At 35.2% G+C, this 22,905-nt stretch overlaps 1 protein-coding gene across 1 annotated transcript in view; it reads right to left on the bottom strand.

Moving 5' to 3' along the window:
- Window positions 1-928: 928 nt before the first annotated feature.
- The window catches only part of LOC136264547 (uncharacterized), a 35,712-nt gene continuing 13,735 nt past the window's right edge, over window positions 929-22,905 (bottom strand). Inside the window, exons 13-28 of the mRNA XM_066059321.1 lie at window positions 22,656-22,799; window positions 18,972-19,010; window positions 17,716-18,912; window positions 15,066-15,320; window positions 14,882-14,997; window positions 13,390-13,512; window positions 11,988-12,275; window positions 7,739-7,964; window positions 6,549-6,703; window positions 5,457-5,604; window positions 5,230-5,405; window positions 5,037-5,163; window positions 4,699-4,890; window positions 4,260-4,646; window positions 2,424-2,562; window positions 929-1,238 (exon numbers count right to left, since the gene is read on the bottom strand). Coding sequence (XP_065915393.1) covers window positions 1,052-1,238; window positions 2,424-2,562; window positions 4,260-4,646; window positions 4,699-4,890; window positions 5,037-5,163; window positions 5,230-5,405; window positions 5,457-5,604; window positions 6,549-6,703; window positions 7,739-7,964; window positions 11,988-12,275; window positions 13,390-13,512; window positions 14,882-14,997; window positions 15,066-15,320; window positions 17,716-18,912; window positions 18,972-19,010; window positions 22,656-22,799 — 3,899 coding nt within the window. The 3' untranslated portion in view covers window positions 929-1,051. The remainder of the gene's footprint in view (window positions 1,239-2,423; window positions 2,563-4,259; window positions 4,647-4,698; window positions 4,891-5,036; window positions 5,164-5,229; window positions 5,406-5,456; window positions 5,605-6,548; window positions 6,704-7,738; window positions 7,965-11,987; window positions 12,276-13,389; window positions 13,513-14,881; window positions 14,998-15,065; window positions 15,321-17,715; window positions 18,913-18,971; window positions 19,011-22,655; window positions 22,800-22,905) is intronic.

Genomic DNA, 22,905 nt, shown 5'->3' with positions numbered 1-22,905 from the left:
CATAATTATGCAAGTCACATTATGAACGAGTGTAGGGACCCGCCGATTATGCTAGCATAATTTTGAGCATAATAGGTACCTAAAAGCATTGAGCATAATGCCAGCATAATAGGTTAAATATTTGTACGATAGTGTAAACTCTTGCTGGGAAATGACAATTGCAAAATAAGATCGATATACTCTAATAGAGCAGTCAGTAACTCTAATAGAACAATCATCAAACTGACTGTTCTATTAGAGTATATCGATCTTATTTTGCAATTGTCATTTTTTCACTATCGTACAAATATTTAACCCATTATGCTCAATGCTTTTAGGTACCTATTATGCTCAAAATTATGCCAGCATAATCGGCGGGTCCCTATATACCCTAAACGAGTGTAATGTACAGTATGTTCTGTCAACTCATGCAAGGTACAGTACATAACATGCAGCCAAATTTACTGACATTCATAGTCCAATTGGTTATGACACTTTAAGAGCAAATGTTTAGCATCATCATGCTGTAGCTATTGATGAATAAACAAACTATAATAATGACATCAAATTCTAGCTAGTTATACAACATGTGAGCATAACACTTAGAACAGTTACACGCTACTGTATACAGCTGGGTAAAGTTCACTGTACGCAGTAACCAACTTGTGGTAAAGTCTATATAATTACTTCATATAAATGGTACCAAAAACACATTTAATAAAGGCACATTCCAATGCCTTAATATATTTTAAGTGTGCAATCCTCATGATTGTGTACAGCCACTTTGAAATATTACATGCTATACCCCGTACCATGATTCACTGTTTTGTGTTAAAGGTTTCAAGATAAAATGTGCATGTAAAATATTTTCCATGAATGACTGCTCTATTAGAATATCTCATTCTTCTGCAAAAAATATTTGTGTAAGAAATTTTCAAATGATCTTGTATAAGAAAATTATTTTACAATGAAAAATAGTAAATTATGGTATACATCAATAAATTATGTGTATAAATATAATGACAACACTGTATGAAAAAAAATACTACGTACAATATAGAGAAAATAAATTTTAAGTTTCCAGTTCCACCATAGTAGATACTTTATCATGGTTGGAGGTAGTTGCTGGTTCCATAATATCACACACATCCTGCATGTGTAACTGTTGATCATCGTTATCATAATAATCTTCATCATCATCTAACATCAAAGGAGCTACCTCATGTACATTGGATGATAATGATTTCTTTCTTCGGAGCCTTAAATAACAGCACAATGATTAAACCTACGAACTTTAACGTATTTTTGTTTCACTTATTTTTGTTTGTATTTTGATATTTATTACCTGCTACACTTACACATATTAAAACAACAGCCTATCCATAATAGCAGAAATGAAATTTTGCATTGTAATTACTGTACAATTATTTATAGACCTGGCTTACAGGACTATGTATAGCTATTTGTGTATAATGGAAAGTGTGTGGACATGTGGTACATGTATGTGTGATAATAGCCTTAATTAAGGCAATCTTGCTACAGTATTCTAGCTAGCACATAGCTATGCAGTCATTCTATCCTCATGTGTCTCTCACTTCTGCCTCTCTACTTCCAGAGCAAGGTAACACAACAGTTCATTTTTCTTGACAATCATGCCTATCATATGTATGCTCAAAGTTATGCAAGAGGAGGATAAGCTAATCATCAACATTTCCGGATTAGAGTAAGTGATTGCTCTATTAGAGTATCTTGAACTTATTTCTGTAAAGTTTTAATTAATAATTAGCCAAGAAAACAGTAACTACATGTATGCAAAAATAGCTAAGCTGTAAAAAGGGTGTGGCCTTCTATGGTCTCAGTAAAAAATGTAAAATCAAATGGTGTTAATGCCAACCCCTTTGTTAAAATTGATTGGCATTAACATTGCAGTGATTTTTTGGCTGATACCTTTGATTTCATTTCACTACTTTTTCATTTCACCTAGGTTTTAAAAGTTTGCACCTATTTTAGGGGCATATGCTGGAATTTTGAAAAGGAGTTTCCTCACAGTTAAATGACTGTTATATAAGAGTTTATATTACTTAAATACGAGGTTTAAAAAGTTTCAATTTCTCAATGTTTCATGAAATTCAATAACCATTAATAAAAGCCTGAAAGGCTGAAACCCCTGGGTACAACCCTGTATTTTATAGTTCTTAATTTATTTCTTATTTACAGCTTGACTGATTTTTGCATGTACTTCAATTACAATAGTTTGTGTTTTACAATACCACAAAGCCAGCCATAAAGTGGCTTCAAGGCTCATTTTGACCCAATTTCTTAATCTATAATGATCATGTAGAGACAGAAGTTACAGAAGTACAGGAATAGCATTGCTAATTTTATGAATTGGTAAAGTTTGTGTGTCGACATGCAAAGTTATTTACAGTATGTAGTCCACTCACCTGTAATGCCGTACCACCAGGATGATAACACTTATCAGAATTATTTTAGCTATTACTCCACCAACAACTCCACCAACTAGTGCAGCAGTATTAGTAGTGTGTTTACCACTAACAGTTTTGTTACTGGTGATCAGTGATACTGTGTAGAAACATTACCACAAGATATGAATATTCTAATAATTAATATATACTATATAGCTATATGCCAATGCTTTGTAGTGCGCCATACTCGCAAATATAATTTAGTGTTTATGCACTGGCACGGTTCTAAGGGGGGTTTCACTGGTTTCCAGAACCAGTCAGCTTTTTTAATCAAAAAATAATTAAAACAGTAAGTAAATTCAAGTGTGAAACGAGGTGTATTACAAAAAGATAGTAACTTCTAGTGATCAAACTACGCAAAACTACTTCTCTCCAGCACAAAATTACTTCTCCTGAACCTTGAATGTTGAAGCGCCTCTAAAATAATTTAGCTATTGTAACTTCTGCAACTATTTGATAATGAATCATATCTTTCTGTATAGACTTTGCTGAAAATAGCTGTAATTAAAATGTATCAGAATGGCCTGATGGGCTTTTCTGACTTTGAGTTGGAAACCAGTTAGCAAATTATCTAGAACTACCCTATTAACCTATACAGATTGATAGAACTAGCACAGTCTTATTATACACTTGAATCCTTCCAAAACTTAATCATTATTGCATACAAGGTGTGGCATTAGTTGGTCTCTGATTTTAAGATTTTCATCTTGTAAACTGGTTGACTGTTCTGTTGAAGCAGTTCATTTTGTCTGACTGCTTTTTAATGGTATCTAAAATTTTGTTTTCACTGGAACTATCACTTATTACATCAATAGTAATATATATACCCATGACTGAATTAGAGTCTAAATGTCCTCATATTTGTAGGTGTAGGCAACCTCTCTTGTTTCACTACTTTGTATGGCTATAATCCCAAGTCAGACTGAAAATTCCTAATAAAGTGTACTACTACTTTATAGTATAACTTTTATGAATAATGAACCAGTGTATACCACATCAAAAGAAAGAATGATACCAGACATGCCATTAAATTAACTTTGTACACCCAACTATCAAATATCACTGAAAGTAAGTGCCATTACACTTCAATTTCAGCTATGCTCAGTCTATTACACAGCATTACAAAATTAATGAAGAAAATTATGTAAAGGACATCTGCAATCAATCCAATCCCAATGAAAAACTCATTAAGTAGGGAAGCCATCATGCTGCGCTACTACAAATTGACACTTTTGGCTGTCGGCAAAGATAAATGGGACACAAAGGAGGACACTGGTAGTCCAAAAAGTATGCACTGTATGGACTACAGTATGCCAAAAGAGACATCTAATAGTGAAAAGATCAGGCTTGTAGCCTTAGCGGTTGTTGAGTTACAGTATGCTTGTCTGAATGCATCAAGTAGGAGGTTGGTAGGCAGGCAGGAAGTTAGTCAGTTAGTAGAAAATTCTGCTAAATAAATTCCGTAACACTCTTTAGATGCTTTTTTTGCTAATACTGCATGCCAAGGCACCATGAAGGTATTGTGAGGCTGGTTATGTTTGGTTAGAAAAGCCCAAACTTTCATGATTCCTAATAAATACAGTACTATCATACCGTATGTTATTATGAACTCTTGACGCTAATAATCAAAGGCATGGTCCCATTTGCACGAGTATATATACATATGACGCACAACTAATATGAAAATCATAAGGAGTTGCAAGATGTCCAGAGAGTCACATTGTATAATAAAGATACAGTAACACAGTAACATGGATATCATCATGATGTAATATGCAGTAGTACATTTCATACCATCAATAGGTTGACTATCCGTATAAGAGGATGATCCATTAGTTTTCACACCTACTACCACATGATATTCAGTATTATTATCCAAGTGAGGGAAGACTACAGAACGTTTATCAGTGTACACAACATTGACTTCAATCTGTCTTCTTTGATCATAGGTAGAAAATGGAGTGAGAACTATCCTATATTGTGGAAATCCTTGAGCTTCAACAAGAGTTAATGGAGTCCAAGCTACTTTCACTGTTGTAGAGTTCAACCAGTTAGCTTGTACATTATCTGGTGGTTTAGTTGGTGTTAGTTCTTCACTGAAGAATACAACATAATCACCCAATACTCCCATACCAACACTAGTGAATGCCACTACTCTCACTTGATAAGGAGTGCCTGGTACTGTGTTAGAAGTAATAATACGACTAATTTTTTGACACAATCAGTGACTTACTTAAATTATGAATAGCATAACTCCTAATAATGTCCTTTAGCTTAGCATCAAATATGCTATTGTCATCCTCATATGTTTGATACATCACTTCATATGCTGTGATAATTCCATTAGGTTGTAGAGGAGGACTCCACATCACAACTACTTCAGTGCTAGTTGATTCAATAACATCAAATAGTACCACGCCAGGTGCTGAGTACAAACATTAAAACTAATAAACCAGTACATGCCTTATTCACACCATTAGATGTACAATTTGGAATGTCAAATTTCATAGAGTAACAAGAGTGCAATGTATACACAACATTTGCTGCTGCAGTGTTTTGCTTGCTGTTTACCTGTTTCATTTGTTCTGCCAGTCACTTCATTACTGTTCCCACTTGTACTTTTTCCATCATTAGTTGCAGTGATGGTCACTGTGACTAACTGATATGGAGCCAGTCCAGTAATATCATAAGATTGTGTCTACAATATACGTATGTATATAAAAGGTTAACATGATCATAGCAAACAGGTTCATTAGAAACTTACTGTTCTGCCATTATAAGGAATATCAATTGTTGGATAACTATTATGATCTGATTCAGTATGATATGATATAGTATAACTGATCAATACTCCATTAGGTTGTGTTGGTGCTATCCAGGTTACATGAACTGACTGACTATCAATTGTAGTGATTGATAGTATCACTGGAGGATTAGGAGCTGTGAGAACATTTTTTAACCAGAATCATTCAAATGTCCGTCTTTACTTACCTTCATAATCAGTTGTTACAGTGATGGGATCACTTACTGGTCCATCAGATCCACTAACAGCATATATTGTACAAGTGTATGTGGTGTGTGGAGTTAGTCCAGTAACTGTTCCTTGTGTAGCAGTACCATCAATTTTAGCATGAAATTGCTGTATAACATGAATAATGCACATAATATGTGATTCAGTCTGGGAAAATCAGTCTTATCACCAACTTAAAGTGTCAAGAAATGCCAGTTTTCAGTATTCATGCACTAGAGCTCACCAATGGTTGAAGCTATGTGTACCAAATTTTCACACATTTTAAACCAATTCCTTACCTTCCAGAGCATCCAATGTACAAGTAACTAGCAGCTAAGTTTCTGGCCATTTTAGATAGTTTTTAAACCGAGATTGACTGTATCAGGCAAGCTCCAAAAGAGGTGGGAGGTGAGGCTTGGAGAAGAGACACCGGCTGTTTAAAAATCTTAAAGAGGAAGGTGTAGAGATACATTAGGCACAGTTATGGGCCATTGAGGTCTCAAAACTGGATAAAATGAAAGCACATTTACAGCACAGGTCTTTATTCTTGGTGCTGTACAGCCACATACAGCCATCTCCAGGCTGGCCAGAGTTCGTATGGATTACCACTGTGCTTGCCATAATGGGAAAAGCAGAGTCAAGTCTAGCTGATTTTGATAATGAAATTTGATAGTTTATTCATGTACAGTAGCATTGCGTTCTTGAAATCTGCTGTCATGGGCGATAAGACTGGTTTTCCCAGACTCAGTCACATAATTGTACAGTACATGCAGTTTGCACAATCATATCATCAAGCATATAAAAGTTGCCTTTTGGCTGTATTATTATACCAAGCTTAAACTACTTAGCGTTTCAACCAAAAATGCAGTGAAACTTTTGTTTTTCTTGTAGAGGAGAGTATTAAATAATAGTAGCAGATAGTCAGATTCAGGGTTTGAAGTTACTGTAATATTACCATGTATAGCTAACTGTAGTAGAAGTTCATTGTGTAAATGTAGACAAAACCAAGATGAAAAAATTGAAAACACCTATCAATTCACCTCAATCTATTCACCACTGACAGTAGTACTCACCACAAAGTTATAGTCTGTTTCATTACAAGTGATGATATACCATAACACTACTCCATTAGCTTCTGCAGCATTCAAAGTATTCCAACTGAATTTAATGGTTGTCGATGTAGTAGATATAACTCTGAAATTTCCAGGAGCTACACTTGGAGGTAGTCCTAGATAAACATGAGGCAGTACATAGTAGTCAGCAAATTTTCTACATTAAACCGAGTTTGTCATGCATAGACAGCTACTGTACAGTCTATGCATGGATGTGAATAACTCCATTGTATTATGACATTTCAAAACTATTAAACTATCCATTACAACACATATTTTCTAAAACCAACAGGTAAATAATAATTCAAAAGTTTTGAAGCACTAGACACGCTTACATAGGACTAGTGTTGGGTTGGTGGAATACATAGTGGAATTCAAAAATCACACAGGGTATCACAGTCCAAACAGAACAGACAATAGACGAGTCTTAGAGCATTTTATTTTATTCATCATCTGAAATGTACAGAGTTATCCAGCACTTCATGGCAAAGACCATGGTACTTAACCATTCCTAGTACAATAAAATGACCAGCCTTTTTCAACCTTGGAGAAGAGACATTGTTATTTTGTATGTATGAAAAATCTGTCTAAATTCCTCTTCTTTTTGCATGTATGTCTGCACTCATGCTTGTATTGAATAGGCATAGCTGGAACCATTCCACTTTATTATAGAAGGGGTGTAGCCCTTCACTTTTCGAGATTGATAATATATTCTAATAGAGCAGTCAGCTAGCAGTCACGCACTCAAATGAGCATTCAAGTGCATTTTTAATAACTTTCAGCAAAAATTACTGTAACCAAATTAACTTTTTTTCATCACATTAAAATTTTTTGTGGGGCATGGTCCCAGATAGAGCATTCCCTACAAAGTGTACTTCACATGCTGTGCAAATTACATCAAGCACTTAACAAATTAAAAAAAAAATTGTTATATGTACATGTACATTCCTACTATTCAGTCTCAGTCATGCTTACGTACCTGTAATATAACTAGACTCTTATAGTGAAAGTAAGACAAAAGTATGGAAAAGGGAAAAATTTAGAATGCAAACTAATTATGGTTGATTCAGACTACATCATTCAGTACATTCACAATTAATTTATTTTAGTATATTTGCATATCTACAGTGTGTACAATATTGTAAGGTTACCTGTATCAACTTCAAATATCCACACTCCAGGATCACCCACATTACTGGTCTCAGTGATACTGAGGATATTTTGAGATAGTGATCCAGGAATGGTGATGAAATTAGTACCATCACCAGCATTAATTCCAGCCACAGCTTTACCACCACCCCACTGTAAGTCCTCATACAGGAAAATCACAAAAGATTTAGTTCCACTACTTGCTAGTACACACTGAAATGTGTTGACCTAAGTACACAGAGTACAGTATATGTAATCAAAAGTGAATATATACTGAACTACATCTAAACAGTTGATATCACACACAAGTGGATGATAATGTTACAATATTACAAGAATTTTATGTAACCCAAATATGGTACAGTTATTCCTTTCTATTAGATATCCTAAGTGTTTTGCATAAAACCATTGGGTTAAAATGCAAACACCAACTGTATAACCAGTTTACCCTAACAGTGCAGTCCCCTATTTGAGCATTCAGCTATGTATGTATCCTATTACACTAGGTAATAGAAGGACCTATTAGAGCATCTAGCTAGGTTATAAAACCTTAGAGTATTCAGGTACTTAATTTAAAAAAAAATGTTCTATATAAAGCCTATTAAGTTCAACAAGGAAATAAAACTACTGTAGTTCAGCAAAGCTAAAGTATTCAGATACGTAGGTAATAAAACTTATTAGCATGTTAAAGTAGCTAACAAATCTACTATAAGTTTAGCAAGGTACTGTTACAGTAATACGTAGTAAAACCTAGTAACAGGTTATGTTAAGTTTGAGTAATTATTAGATCAATCAGCTAAGTTATAAAGCCTATAGGTATCGTTTAGCTAGGTAATTAAATGTATTAGAACTCTCAGTGAGGTAAATACAACCTATTATTCAGCTATGCAATAAAATCAATTTCACATAGCCTAGGTTAGGAACCCAGCCCAAGGTTCTTCATCATACAGTATGATAGTACTGTATAGTAGGGACCACAAAGGAGTAGCATGAAATAATATCACCCAAAAAAACAGCCTCAATATACCCTGACGGCAATGAGGCAGTATTGGTTAGGTAAAACTAAGCTTTCAGATCAACCCGAAATTCTTTCAACAAGTTGCTACAGAATTTTAACAAAAAAATTATTTAAATGAATTTTCTACTGACTGAGTAAGTACAGTAAATAACTGACTGATGCCTTCAGACAAGCGTAACTTGATAACGGCTAAGGCTACGGGCTTGAGTTTTTCACTGTTTGACATTACTTTGGCCCAAGAGGTGCCTTTTGGCATACCGCAGTACGTACAATGCATTCTTCATGGACTTACCAGTGTCCTCCTTTGTGTCCCATTCATCTTTGCTGACAGCAAAAAGTGTTGGTTTGGCAATAGCTTGTGATGGCTTCCCTTCATAACGGAAATCGTCCGTATTTGTCATAGTGGCTATTTTGATAGCATAGGTGCTTTTCATACAGTTCTTGATTCATACTGCTGTGTAACGGGTTGAACAAAGCCGACAACAAAGCGTAATGGGTACTTCACTTTTCAGATGATAACTGATATAACTGGAGTGCGCGGCATCATTTCTTTCTTTTGGTATGCATGGATTGCAGAGGTGCTTTTCAAACAGTTCTTGATTCGAAATGCTGCGTAATGGGTTGAACATAGCTGATAATGAAGCGTAATGGATACTTCACTTTTCAGACGATAATTGATATAGCTGGGTCGCATGGCGCCATGCATTTCAGATGCGGTACATGTGGGTTCACCAGTCATTATAATTACTTACAAAAAAGTTAACAAACAAGTACACAAAAAAATTGGAATTTTCAACTAGAGTAGGGACCATAGCACATCAATAAAAAGTACTGAAACAAGCTGGAGTAGTGCACGATATTAAATCACAGTAAAACAATAAGAAGTGTTTTATCCCTACTTGAAACAAGCTGGAGTAGTGCACGATATTACAGTATGTAAACAATAAGAAGTGTTATATCCCTACTGTGCTCAATACCATAGTGGAAATGCACAGTAGGGATATAACACTTCTTATTGTTTTACTTGACTTAATATCGTGCACTACTCCACCTTGTTTCACTACTTTTTATCGATGTGCTATGGTCCCTACTCTAGTTGAAAATTCCAAATTTTTCTGTATACTTGTGGTTTTAGAAACCAAGACAAAGCTGAGGTTTCTAAAACTATAGAGAACAATGGGTGTGGTTTGTAACTGACTTAGAACATGGCTTGGTGTTTAATTTTAACCATATAAATGTTTTTGAAACCCACAATCAAAATAATTTTTAAGTACATTTTGCTAGATTCTATATACTCAGTGGACAGGCTTGGAAGAGTCTGAATAAATTGCTCAGTAGGTTTTTTTTTTGTTTTTTTCTTTAATTATAATAATTGCAAGACCTCGCACAGCGAGTATAAATGCAATATATTTCTAACCAACTAAAGGAGGTTTCTAATGTGCCAGGAGGTTGCTTAGTGATAGTAGAGGCCTTATTAAAGAGGCAATGTGCTGTTTACAACATTTGATTATTTTGGGGCCCAATAAAATGTGATACTTGTACTTTACCACCTACAACATGAACTTGAAGATACACAATGCAACCAGCTGGTTTTGGACAAGCGTTGAGTGGATTCCATGCATCAAAACATACAGCATGTAAACAGTACATTGCCCCTTTAAATATCAAAGATCAAAGTATACTATGTATACCATGTTCTAAAATCTGTTAGAGTGTGCAACTCAGCTAGAAAGTAAACTATAATAAAATTGATAGCTATTATGATAAAAATAAAACCTATTAGAGTGTTCAGCTACGTTATTAATCTATAGAGTGTTCAGCTAGCTAATAGAACCTATTAGAGTGTACAGTATATGAGTGTGTTTGTGTGTGTGTTTGTGTGTGTGTGTGTAGTGTGTGTGTGTGTGTGTGTATGTGTGTGTGTGTGTGTGTGTGTGTGTGTGTGTGTGTGTGTGTGTGCATGTGTGTATGTGTGTGTGTAGTGTGTGTAGTGTGTGTGTGTGAGTGTGTGTGTGTGTGTGTGTGTGTGTGTGTGTGTGTGTGTGTGTGCATGTGTGTGTGTGTAGTGTGTGTGTGTAGTGTGTGTGTGTGTGTGTGTGTGTGTGTGTGTGTGTGTTAGGGCCCAAACGAACTTGGATTGTTAGGGTTTGAACATTCATTAACTAAAGTTCACGAATCTTTTAAACTTCAAACAGGTATGCAAATTACAAATTGCAACATATTAAATGTATGTCCCACAAGTTTGCAACACACACTGTTGTACTGACTCAACACTTTTACTGAGAAAACTTTAAATTGAATACCACAAGTAAAGATACTCATGGTTACTAGGTTTAAAATACATTTTACTATTGCTATACAGTTGAGACAATTGGCTAAGCACAATATGGAAACCTCAAAATCTCAGTTTACTTCATAGGCATGGCCTGTAACGCTACTAAACCATTAACACATAACTTAATTAAATGCCAAAATACCATAAGTCTAGTATCCCCACATCATATGGAATAGTTAACTGTATCACTATCTAAATAGTATAGTTCGAACTGTTCAACCCACATTCGAATATTTGTATATACGTTCGACGAACAAACCTTCGAATTCAATTAAGTTTATTTGGGCCCTAGTGCGCATATACAAATTGCTCAGTTTATCAATAATTCATTTAAACTAGAGTGTTCAGCTAGACAATACAGTGCATTAAAGTGTTCAGCTAGCCAATACAGTGCATTAAAGTGTTCAGCTAGACAATACAGTGCATTAAAGTGTTCAGCTACATAATAAACCTATTAGAGTGTTCACAGTACACAATAATGTCACAGTTGAAACTTCAATTACATGCAAACATACAAATAAATGTAATAATGTTTAATTTGTTTTCCTCTTCAATATTTTCTTTAAAAAAGGACAAAAAGTAAACACCAAGCCCCAAAAACCAGCCATAGACTTGGTTTAGGGTTTGCGTATACTGTACAATTATACAATTATAAAATAGATGAAATCCAAAACATCCAAGCTGTGGAAAAAAGTGTGGCCATCAAAAGCAAATGTATGTGATATCAAAGGGTGGTTGCCAAGAAATGGTTGCAGTAATTTATTTTCATTAATATCACTCTTGGCTACCATCCTTTGATATCTGATCTTTTCATACCAGTCTGCTTTTGATGGCCGCACTCTTTTTCACAGCTTGGAGCTAAGCTATTTTGAATTAGAAATATAACACTATTGTTTACCTTATCAGTTCTTTCAGGATAGTAACCAACTCTATCCCATGTTGCAATTAATATATTGTCAACTGATACAACTTGAGAATTAGGAAAAGCTGTTCTTATTTGTTCAGTTACTGTATTAAGGAAACCAGGATCAGTGGTCTGACGATAGTAAATATTTCCTGTTCCTCTAGTGTCAACATCGGCCCAGTATGGTGCAATGATCTTATTATTATTTCCAGTCAGTGGTAATGGATGTATAACAGAGTCATCAAACGGATAAACAAAGCTAACAATTCCATTGGCATTCACCTAGTACAAAAAATGTAACATCTACTTATAAAAAACAGTCTTGTCATATAATCACGTATATATGCACAGAACTATACTATAATACATACTAACTTATACATCAAGACATTTGGTAGTGTGTTGTGTGGTCAAAAAACCCAGCATACCACAGCATAAGTATATTGACAGGAGAAAAGAAAATCTAATATCACACATGCATAGTTCTGTATTCTCTGGAATAAAAATAAATCTTACACCTCCACATTCTGAACCTCACATATCAAATTTCAGCAAGATCACCTATTTATCCATGAAATACAAACTCTAACTTAAAGTTTGGGTTAATTCTTTTTGTTTCATGTTTTTGTTCTTCAATTTAAGGGTATAGATCTTTTCACACACTGTACAAAATAATTAAAATGTGCAAATGCAGCATACATTACCAATATATCAAAGCTAAACCAAGTACCACATTTGGTGCAAATTTGATAAAAGTTATGAACAATTTTTTAAAAAGACTAACAACTTTTTGTCACACTTACAGGACACACCACTTATGAGAATAACCTTTTGTAATTTTGGTGACAGCCACAGAGTTACAAACTTGTTGTAGTCAAAATAGAGCAGTCATGAGAATTTAAAAGGTGTACTGAAAACGTTGAAAAATCTTGCCTGGGATTTGAACTAGGGGCTCCATACCTACAGTGTAACTACCAAACCCTTCACCACTAAACTACTACTAAAGTTTAATTTCTACCTTAATAACCTTATGAATAAAAATTTTTAAGTTTAAAATCTACTTAGTAGTTAAAGTTTATAATGTCATAGATCTACTAATAAATTGCATGGTCTAGAAAATTCTACTAAGTCCTTAATATACTATTAATAAATAACCACAATGTAACTTCTGTCTTACATGATCAATATTGTATCTGTAGGTAAGAAAAAAAAAACAACCCCTAAAGCCAGGCTTTGGGGGTATTGAAATCCATTGTGCATTATAAAATTAAAATATTAATATCATTGCAGCTGCCACGTTTAACTTTCACAACTTATTTCACCCAGGCATTGAAAGGCTGCATCCTTCTTTTACAGCTTGGCTGTTTTTGCATGGATTGATTTATACATTACATACATATGCATTCCTTGTGGCATCTCCATAGAACATAAAGTCATGAGATAAGTAGATCTCTAGTGAGCTCCCATCATCAGTTAATGGTAGTGAGTGATCATCATGAACTCTCCCAAATGGATAAAGCTAAACAACAATAAAATGGAAAAGCAGCTATTACTATATAGACAACTCAAAAATGATCAATAATAATAATAACTGTGCTACAATGTGAATGAGTGATATCCGCAATGACGAAATTTGATGTCATAATTCCAAAATGGCCATGTTAGTGTAGGGGCTTCAGAGACTTTGGCACATTGTATTCAAAATGAATATTGTCTGTAGTTTTTACACAGATGATAAAGGTAAGAAGTAGTACACGCACCATGATGGTGCAAAACGTGTTCCAACTACCAAAAATTTTAAATTCAGACACAAGTACTGTATGCTTATTTGTATTGCATTATATACTATACCCTTTTTTGAATTTATATGCTGTCATAGAGAAACACTATCAGTAACACAGTCATCATTCATCCCTTGTTTCAATACCTTTCACTTAATTTGGATCCCTACTTCATTTTAAAGCTAATAAATTTTGATATACTAGTATTCATCTAGTAAGCCTACCAGTGAGTTGTTTTAGCACAAACTTGATTAGGAAACTGCTATTACTGGAGCTGCATGAGTCATAGTCTAAATCAGTTATTGCACACATCTGGATATCTACGTTATATATTTGGAGGCATCTGACGATAACTCGGGCCTCACCCTCAGTGATTATTGTACAGGTCTCAGCCAGATATGTGCAAAAACCTAAACATGCAGCTTCAACTATCGGTGAGCTATAACACTCTAAATACTTAAAACCAGCATTTCTCAATACTTGCAGAAATATAACTGTGAATGGTTTTCCCAGCGATAGTCACATTTTATATTGGTCCAGGAGTGATAATTAAGAGGCTGCCCAGTTTAGTTATTATTATTAGCACTTTACAGTGATCAGCACTGAAGGTCTGACAGCCACATGTGCTGCAGCCTTTGGATTACCTAACCTAACAAGAACTGGAGACTTTAAATGATTACTTAACCTAGCTAACAATAAGGTGAAACAGAAAAAGGCCGGAAAAAAATCCCTCCTACCCAGGATTCGAACTGCAGGCCACCCAAAGTCTAGTCGAGCACCACACTCAGTCTCCTCCAGTTAATGTACTACCACAAGTTACTTTGGGACCTCAACTATAATTGTAGATTTTGCGGTTGTGTCCATATTACAGAAATTTCATTACCTCAAGAAAAGGGAAGGCACAGTATGGTTTCCATAAAGTGTTATTGCATGGTACACCTTGCAAATGTTTAGAGTTAACAGTAACTACTATAAGAATGGACTATGAATGTCTGTGCATAATTAACATGCAAGAACTCTATTTCTGTTTGCCTTCCACTGTTGCAATAAGCAATAAAACTTCTGTAACAGGTTTCTTTGTAGCAGCAATTATATGCTTGTATTTACCTTCCGAGCTTTCTCACAGTACAAACCAGCAAACAGTTCACTACAGCTGCAGTGAAATGATTGTCCATCAGTAGAGCAAGATCCACCATTAATACAAGGAAGTGGCTGGCATGGAACTGTAATAAAGTATAGAACACTGGTTATAATGAACTGTAGAAATGTGTGTGCGTGCATGCATACCTACCTTGAGAGTTGACATGTTCAAAGACACTTTGACCATACAGGTTAACAGCAGCTACAAACACAAGAGCAACATTGAAGTAGGGTAGTGATATTGTCTGTTGGTTAGCTGGAATGTGATGATAAAATTTCCCACTAGAGTTGACTCTCTGTACAATGTACTGGTAAATGATTCCATTAGGAACAACAGGAGGTGTCCATGTGACATTGATCATTCCATCAACTAGTATTAGAACTGCATCTTGAACTGGTGAAGGAACTGGAAAATATTATGCAATTGAAAACAAACAACATGTACACATACTGTATATTTCAAAACCAAGAAAGCCAACGTGTCACATTATGGGTATTACTGTATATACCACTTTAGCGTGGGAGTTTAAAGGTGCCGTTGGAGTTTTATTAGCATATTCCTGGGACATATCATGGGAATGTGGTTTGCTCATCACTTTGATGCCCAACTAGTCCAAAGATACGGTATACTTCGACTTGTTATATTGAGCAACATGGAACATTTAATGTGGGAGATTAGGCTAGGCTCAGAGTAATTGCTAAATTTCGAATAGTTGATAGGCACTAAATGACGAATGATCAGCAAAATAAAAGTTTGGGCAATGTGTGGATGCATATTTCTACCCACCATGTGTCAACCATTGAGCGGAACAACACTGAGGACCACTAGATAAATCAATAGGTGAGTAACTTATAGTCCTAAGTACTTAACTTTATATGTACCATGCCAATGCAGGATAAGAGCGTGCGGGCGATTAATCACCCAAACCAATACTATACCGACCACTGAGTTCATTATATAGACCAACTTGTGAAATTCAATTATGGGACAGCAGCAACTAACGTTGTGACTACGTTTGTAACATAAATGGGAAAATCCTATGGATATCATGGAAACACTCAATTTAGCGATTTTACAAGTGTTTTAAAGTTGCTACATCACTTAAATACTGTTTACACAGTTTTCTAAACATCCAGAGGGGTAAACTTCGCTGTTAGTAGAGTGGTTACCTCGTAATATACGAAACGTGGGTGTGGTACGTAATCAAACACGTAGACAAGTGCTTGTAAATTACCCATGACATTAGTTCTCACCTTGAACCTTCGTTTGTCAACTCATAGGGTGGTAAGGGAGCCGAATCGCCTCCGTCTGAGCACTGTAGGATGGAAAATTGGCTTCATGGTTTTCAGCACATGAGCAATAATAAACTCCCAAAATCGAATACTGCCAGGATTCTTATAAAAACAAGCCCATGTTACCTCACCAGATATCAAGGCCATGGTTTAACTTAATAAACCATGGTTTAACTTAAATGTAGCATGGCCAGCCAGGGTTTATAAGATATGTACCCTGAAATTTGCCTTTGAAGTTAGGTGGCTTCATGGTACGTATCAGTTGTATCACGTGACCTTGTGGTTTGCCTGATATGTACACCCAGTGTTGGAAGTAATGCATTGCATAAGTAACGCGTTACGTAATATTATTACTTTTGTGGTAACTAAGTAATATAACGAAATACGCTATAAAAACGGGTAATATAACTCAAGTTACTTTACTTACAAATGTAACGCGTTACCTAAGTAATATAGTTACTGTAACGAGACAAATATTATGTAATATTATTACTACAAGTAACGAAGTTACTAATCTCGTTAGTTATCTTCTGAGTAATGCCTAGCCACAACAAAGTAATGAAGCCTACTGAATAAAGCTTATTCATCAGCTTCTTACTTATAACCAAGATTTGCACATTGTCCAACAATGCAATCATGTCATGTGATAAAGTGGTAGTTTCACACATGACAACTTAAGGCTGTGGACACAAAGTAATATAATATGTAATATTATTATAGTTACTTTATTTTATGGGTAATATGTAACTATAATTAAATAGTTCAGTTGCAAGTAATATGTAAGATGTAACTAGTTACTTTTACAAAGTAACTTTCCCAACACTGTGTACACCCACGCTCTCGGGCCTGATGGCCCTCATGCTAGCTTGGGTGTACATATCAGGCAAATCACTCGGGTACATGATACAACTATTACATATTAACATACTGACTGTACCAATAGCCAAGTTAGTAGGCTTAAGTAGTATAAATATAGATCCCACAATCAAAATTCTTCTGGTGTTGTGTGTAAAGCAAAATGTCATATGAATAATGTTCTGAAGGCAATTATCTCATGCTATGAGTGTGCCTAGAGGTACTGTATATATCACTTATACCACAATTGCATCAAGTTTTGCATCCTTAACCCTCAGGCCTGCGGTCCTCAGGCTTTGGGTGTATATATCAGCAAAATCCCATGGTATAACTATTACGTAGAAGGAGAATAAAATGTAGTTTTCATGCATACATACGTACTCCTTTCTCCAAATGGAAATTATTTAATATAATGCAAATGCCCTCTGCCTTTGTCATCCACATAGCAAATTTAAGCAAAATCACCTTATTCATTTGTGAAATACAACAAAGTAGGGGGATTTCTTCATTAATTTTTATTCTTCAGTGGCATACACTGTAAATCTTTATCATTTTGCACACTTTACAAATTAAAGCAAACACATTCCTCATTAAAGTTTTGTTTTTCAATGTGGCATACAAAATATGCATGTATAGAAATTTGTGTTTCATACCTTGTGATGGTAGGTCAGCAGCTAGATCAAGTTTCATTCCAGCTGGAAATGCATATGTATTGGTCCCACTAGATCCATACACAATAACTCCAAATTTACCATCTCCTGAGAAGGTTAGTGTATGTCTACCCCCAGAAAGTATCAATACACTATAATAATGTGGTTCTTCAAAATTAATCATTGTCCATTGTACACTTATAAGATGACCATCAAGCAGGATATTAGGATTAGTTCCCATAACAGTTAATGCAACACGACTGTTATTTGCACTGAAGACATAGTGATCTTCAAACTGGTCAACTGCTGGTATGATAGTCATAAAGGTGTCTAACGGTGACTGACTGGTATCTTTGAATTGTATGATCAGAATATTCTCATCAGAGTTAACTATGCAGTGATGATGAGTAATGGATAAAACAAGGTGTTGTCTAAAGCCAAGATGGTAGTTGTTACTCTCATAGTTGATTCCATCATCAGTACAGTTAATTGACACACTAGCATCAATATCAGATGATATCAACTTGAACATGTTTCCTATCAACCCACTGACATTGGTGTGTAATATGAAACTGTTCCCCCATGAATTGAATGGAGGAATTTGCTCAATGAGAACTGAACAATTGTCAGTACTACCTGTAGCACAATAGTGACCAGAATAAAATGATATTGCTTTATTAGCAGTTACTCTAGAACCAGTAAGATCTTCACTACTGGTTACCATCACTGACTCTCCAATATCTAGTGTAGTACTGTACTCTTCTCCATAGGAAATTTTAAACCTATTAATAGTTACATTTCTACTAGGAGCTATCCTAACCTCCACATTGTTAGTTAAAGCAGTAACTCTGAAGAAACTACCATCATTAGACAGTGTAGATACTGCATAATACACAAAAGAGTGACTGGCTTGTGGATTTAACATCAACATAAGACTATAATGTTTAGCTTGTGTTAGTATATTGGTAAACTCTGCACTGACCACTACTGATCCACTAGCTACTAAGTACATTACACTACCACTGACTACTGTATAAGAGTCTACCAGTAGGGGACCATCACAAGTTGTACATCCAAATAGTTCACAGATTGGAATAGTGTCATTAGTAAAAGAGTTGATATGTAACAGAGCAGTTATTCCATTATGGAAATTGATTCCTCCAAATGATACCAGACTTTTATTTTGTGATGAATCTGAAACTACGTACAACATTTAAGCCTTGTAAATAGTATAATTATTCCTTTACATACTAACTTACCAGGTAAAACGTTGTCAAATGCTTCTAGAGTACTGGAGGCTACACAAATAGAAGAAAAATTGTCAGCGTTGTAACTTAGTTATGTTTATGCAGGTACAGTAACATGCAAGAATGTGACAATTTTGCCAGCTAAAGTTTTGGAAAAGTATCAGCAATGAGCAAAATCATGTATAATAGGTTGAGTTTTGGAAGAGTGGGCACTGAGGTACAGCACATTTTTCATGAAGAAGATTTGAAATATTGTAATATAACAGTAGCACATGGTATTATCAGCCTCTTGTTATAGCTAGGGCAACTAGAGATGCTTTAATAGAACAGTAATTATGTATGCTACAAATAGGACATGACTAAAACACGGAATGGACTGGGAAAATGGACTCACAAACGGACTGGAAGGAACTTCCCTGAAAACATTTTTTTTGCCATAGAAACTCACTAAATTGCTGCTACAAAGAATATAACAGGTAACAACAGCCTTAAACAAACCTCTAAATGTGTGCTTGAGCTGCCATTAAACCCTGGGATAATTTACAAAGCGCCACCCTGTCAGTGTGACAGCGAAGTTGTCGGTTAGCTACAGTTTAAACTAACAAAATAACACAGACTGCATTTGTAGTAGCCAGTGCCTTGCCAGCTGATTAAATACAATGTGGTTCCACCATGAAGCCTACCTGTCACCTGTAAAACTGAAGATCAGCCATCAAATTAATTGCAGCAATTAACCATACTACGAATTCAAATGTGTCTTGTCTTGTTTACACATGCGAAATGGAAAGTGCCCTTTTAATAAACATAATGAATTTAATGTCAGAATATCTTTAAGCGCAGGGCTAATATCGGCTTGAGCATACTTCAACATTGTGTTCAGATCAGTTCAGAGGTTTGCTTCAGGTCGTTGTTGCATGTTATATATCTTTCTAGCAGCTATACAGTGAATTTCTATGGCCAAAAAAACGTTTTCAAGCAAGTTTTTCCCAGTCCGTTTTCCCAGTCTGTTCCATGTTTTAGTCATGTCCACTACCAATATAGTCTAAAAGAACAATCATGCATGCTTGTGAGCTTGAGATACTGAAATTAGAAAAAATTATCTTTCAAAACATTTATTTATGAATGTTCTATTAGAATACTTCACTACATAATTCCTGACTGCTCTATTAGGTAACTCTAATCTATATCCAAGAAATCAGACATTCACTATTTCTCATTCTAGTATTCTGGCTTAGACATTGTAATATTATGATAATTAGATTTTTAAGTACTTGGGCTAGTCATTCGACGTTATAGCCACATATAGGATACAGGTATTTACAGTACAGGTGTACTACTAAAGATGAAGCTGACAGAAGCTGAAGCTAGCCATATTCAGTTTTCAGCCTGTGTTTTGTCTCCATTGGGTTGGAGATATAGTATGTTTGAGAAGGTCACACCATGACATATAGAGAATTTAGCTACTTTTTTCAATAGAGCACTTAGCAATTAGAAGACTCTAATAGGCACTGTGAGTTTGTGTATAACTTATAGCTTGTTGTGCCACAACTTACAAAAGATATCATCATGTGTCAAAAGACTCCTATTTTGTAACAAGAAAGAAATTATGGTTACTGCTGTGTAACAACTATGCCCAAGGAAAAATCTTACTGTCTTGGTCAGTAACAATAATTGTTACATTGGTAGCTACAGAGTTGCATGAATGAGCATGTGGTCACATTGATGCCAATTCAATAGGGCTGTACCGATACCGATGTTATATCAATATTATATCAATATCAGTATCGATATTACGAGTATTGGTATTGGTCAATTGCAAGTCTATAGTACAGATACTTCAGTAGAGTAGTGTAAGTACCAGTAAAAATACTATAAGTACTATTAAAAGCCCTTATCTTCAATAAGTGACTTTGTAGACAAGTGGTAAGATCCTGGGCTACACTGCGAGTCGCGTTGGGTTCAATTCTCCAAGTGGCTATGTGTTTTTTTGTTTTTTTCGTTTTTGAGGGTTTTTTGTACCACTTTTTTTGGTAATACATTTTCATTTATGATACTACTCTAACATTACACAGAAAATTTTGGATGAAAACACTTTGTGAACAATGAATTTTAGTAAATTCAAACACAGCCATAGTGACTATGCTATGTAATCTTATTATGCTAAATCTCAAGATAATACATATTGGTTACAATTATTAAGTATCAGCTGAATATTTAATATTGGTTTATTAGAAAATCTTTATCGGAAATAGACATGAATATTGATATCAGCTGTAACATGTGGTATTGGTACAGCCTCACAATTCAACCCAACCATTGTCCTATATAATTCCCAATTTCAAATACACCACAATGCAGCAGATACATAATGTAATAGTGTTACATATATGTAACTGGATTTTGGAAAAACGATCCAAATCGCACATTAGAAGTTTCGAGATAAACGGTTTTAAAGAATTGAAGCCAGCATAACTCTCCAAGGATAGCAAGCACACATATGAAATTTACACTAAAGATGCATCAATCTGTTACCTTTCAGACTACTTCCAGTACTTGTAGCTGCTTGTAGAGTTTCCCACCAAATAAGATAGAAAATCTGAGCTGTTGGATGAGCGAAGTAGTATCACGACGATTCACGAGTGCTCACAAAGGGGTGGAGGGTGGCGGGGTGGGCAAGGGTTAGACCTCAAAATGGAGACAGACCATGATTGGAGTCCAGAGACGAGATTACAGAGCTGTGCTGGCTCCTTAGTGGTTGATATGTAGCAAAATTCACAGAAAAAAAATGTCTGGCCTACATTGTCAGGCTGTCTACCAGTAAACCACTGATTCTTGCCAAGCCAGGTCCTTCACAAAGCCAAAAACAACCATTCGAGCTCTACACACACCCCAGAAAAGACATCTGTTGAAACCAGCCTTGAGTAGTTTGAGTGGTACTGAGTGTCAAAAATACTAGTACGATAGTGTAGCTATCCACTGGTGGTGTTAGTTTGATTTTGCCTGATGTGCGATTTGGATTGGTATTGTAAAATCTAGTCACATATGTAGCTTAATGTATAAACAAATTCACAGTTTGATCATGACTTCCTGCTGTAGTGTGGTGTATGGTTACTTTGATACCTTTAAACTAATTAGAGATTGCCAATTTTGTTACCAAAGTTTAAAAACAATGAGCAAAATGGTGGCATAATACATGGATTTAGAGGACAGTGAACAGTAAAATAACACAATATGCATCAAAGTACTTTAATAGAACAGTTACATAAAATATTCGACCAAATTCACCAAACCTAACAGTTTTTGCAAATTTTCTTTGATTCAACAAATTCTAGGTCTTGTCAAACTTTTGTCATTTACAGTATAGGATACGGGCAACAAGGGGTCAAGATACTCTAATAGAACAATCATTCTGGTATGGAATAATTATCCTATTACAGTAGTCACACATGCTTGTGAGTTTGAGATTAATTTTGAGCAAAACACATAAAGAATTGCAGGAAAGAAAAAAAATAGATCTAAAAATAATAGGATGCTTTCGTAAAATAACTAATGGTCAGACTGAAGATGATGCTATTGTATACTGTGTGACAACTACATGTGTAGTTGAAAACCAGTTTACAACTGATTTGTAACACTGACTTTGATCCACCCACACATCATACTACAAACCTAATGTATCATGAAAATAAATCTTACCAAATTCTGCAGTAGTTGTTAGTGTAGGTAACTTATTATAAACTAATGGAGATCGTGATACTACCTCATCAGTGGGAGGACATAACATTACCCAGTTATCACCAGTTATAACAGCATGTCCATCTTGACATCCATATAGCTGCCCTGTTGGTGAATATGAAACACGTATTATGAAAGAGTGAAAACCATATATACATGAGAATGTACATGATTCAAGGCCTGATTCTTTAGGGTTAAATATAATAGTGAG

This window comes from Dysidea avara, chromosome 1 (genome assembly GCF_963678975.1).
Source record: "Dysidea avara chromosome 1, odDysAvar1.4, whole genome shotgun sequence".
NCBI lineage: Eukaryota > Metazoa > Porifera > Demospongiae > Dictyoceratida > Dysideidae > Dysidea > Dysidea avara.
This window is presented reverse-complemented; position numbering and strand designations above follow the sequence as displayed.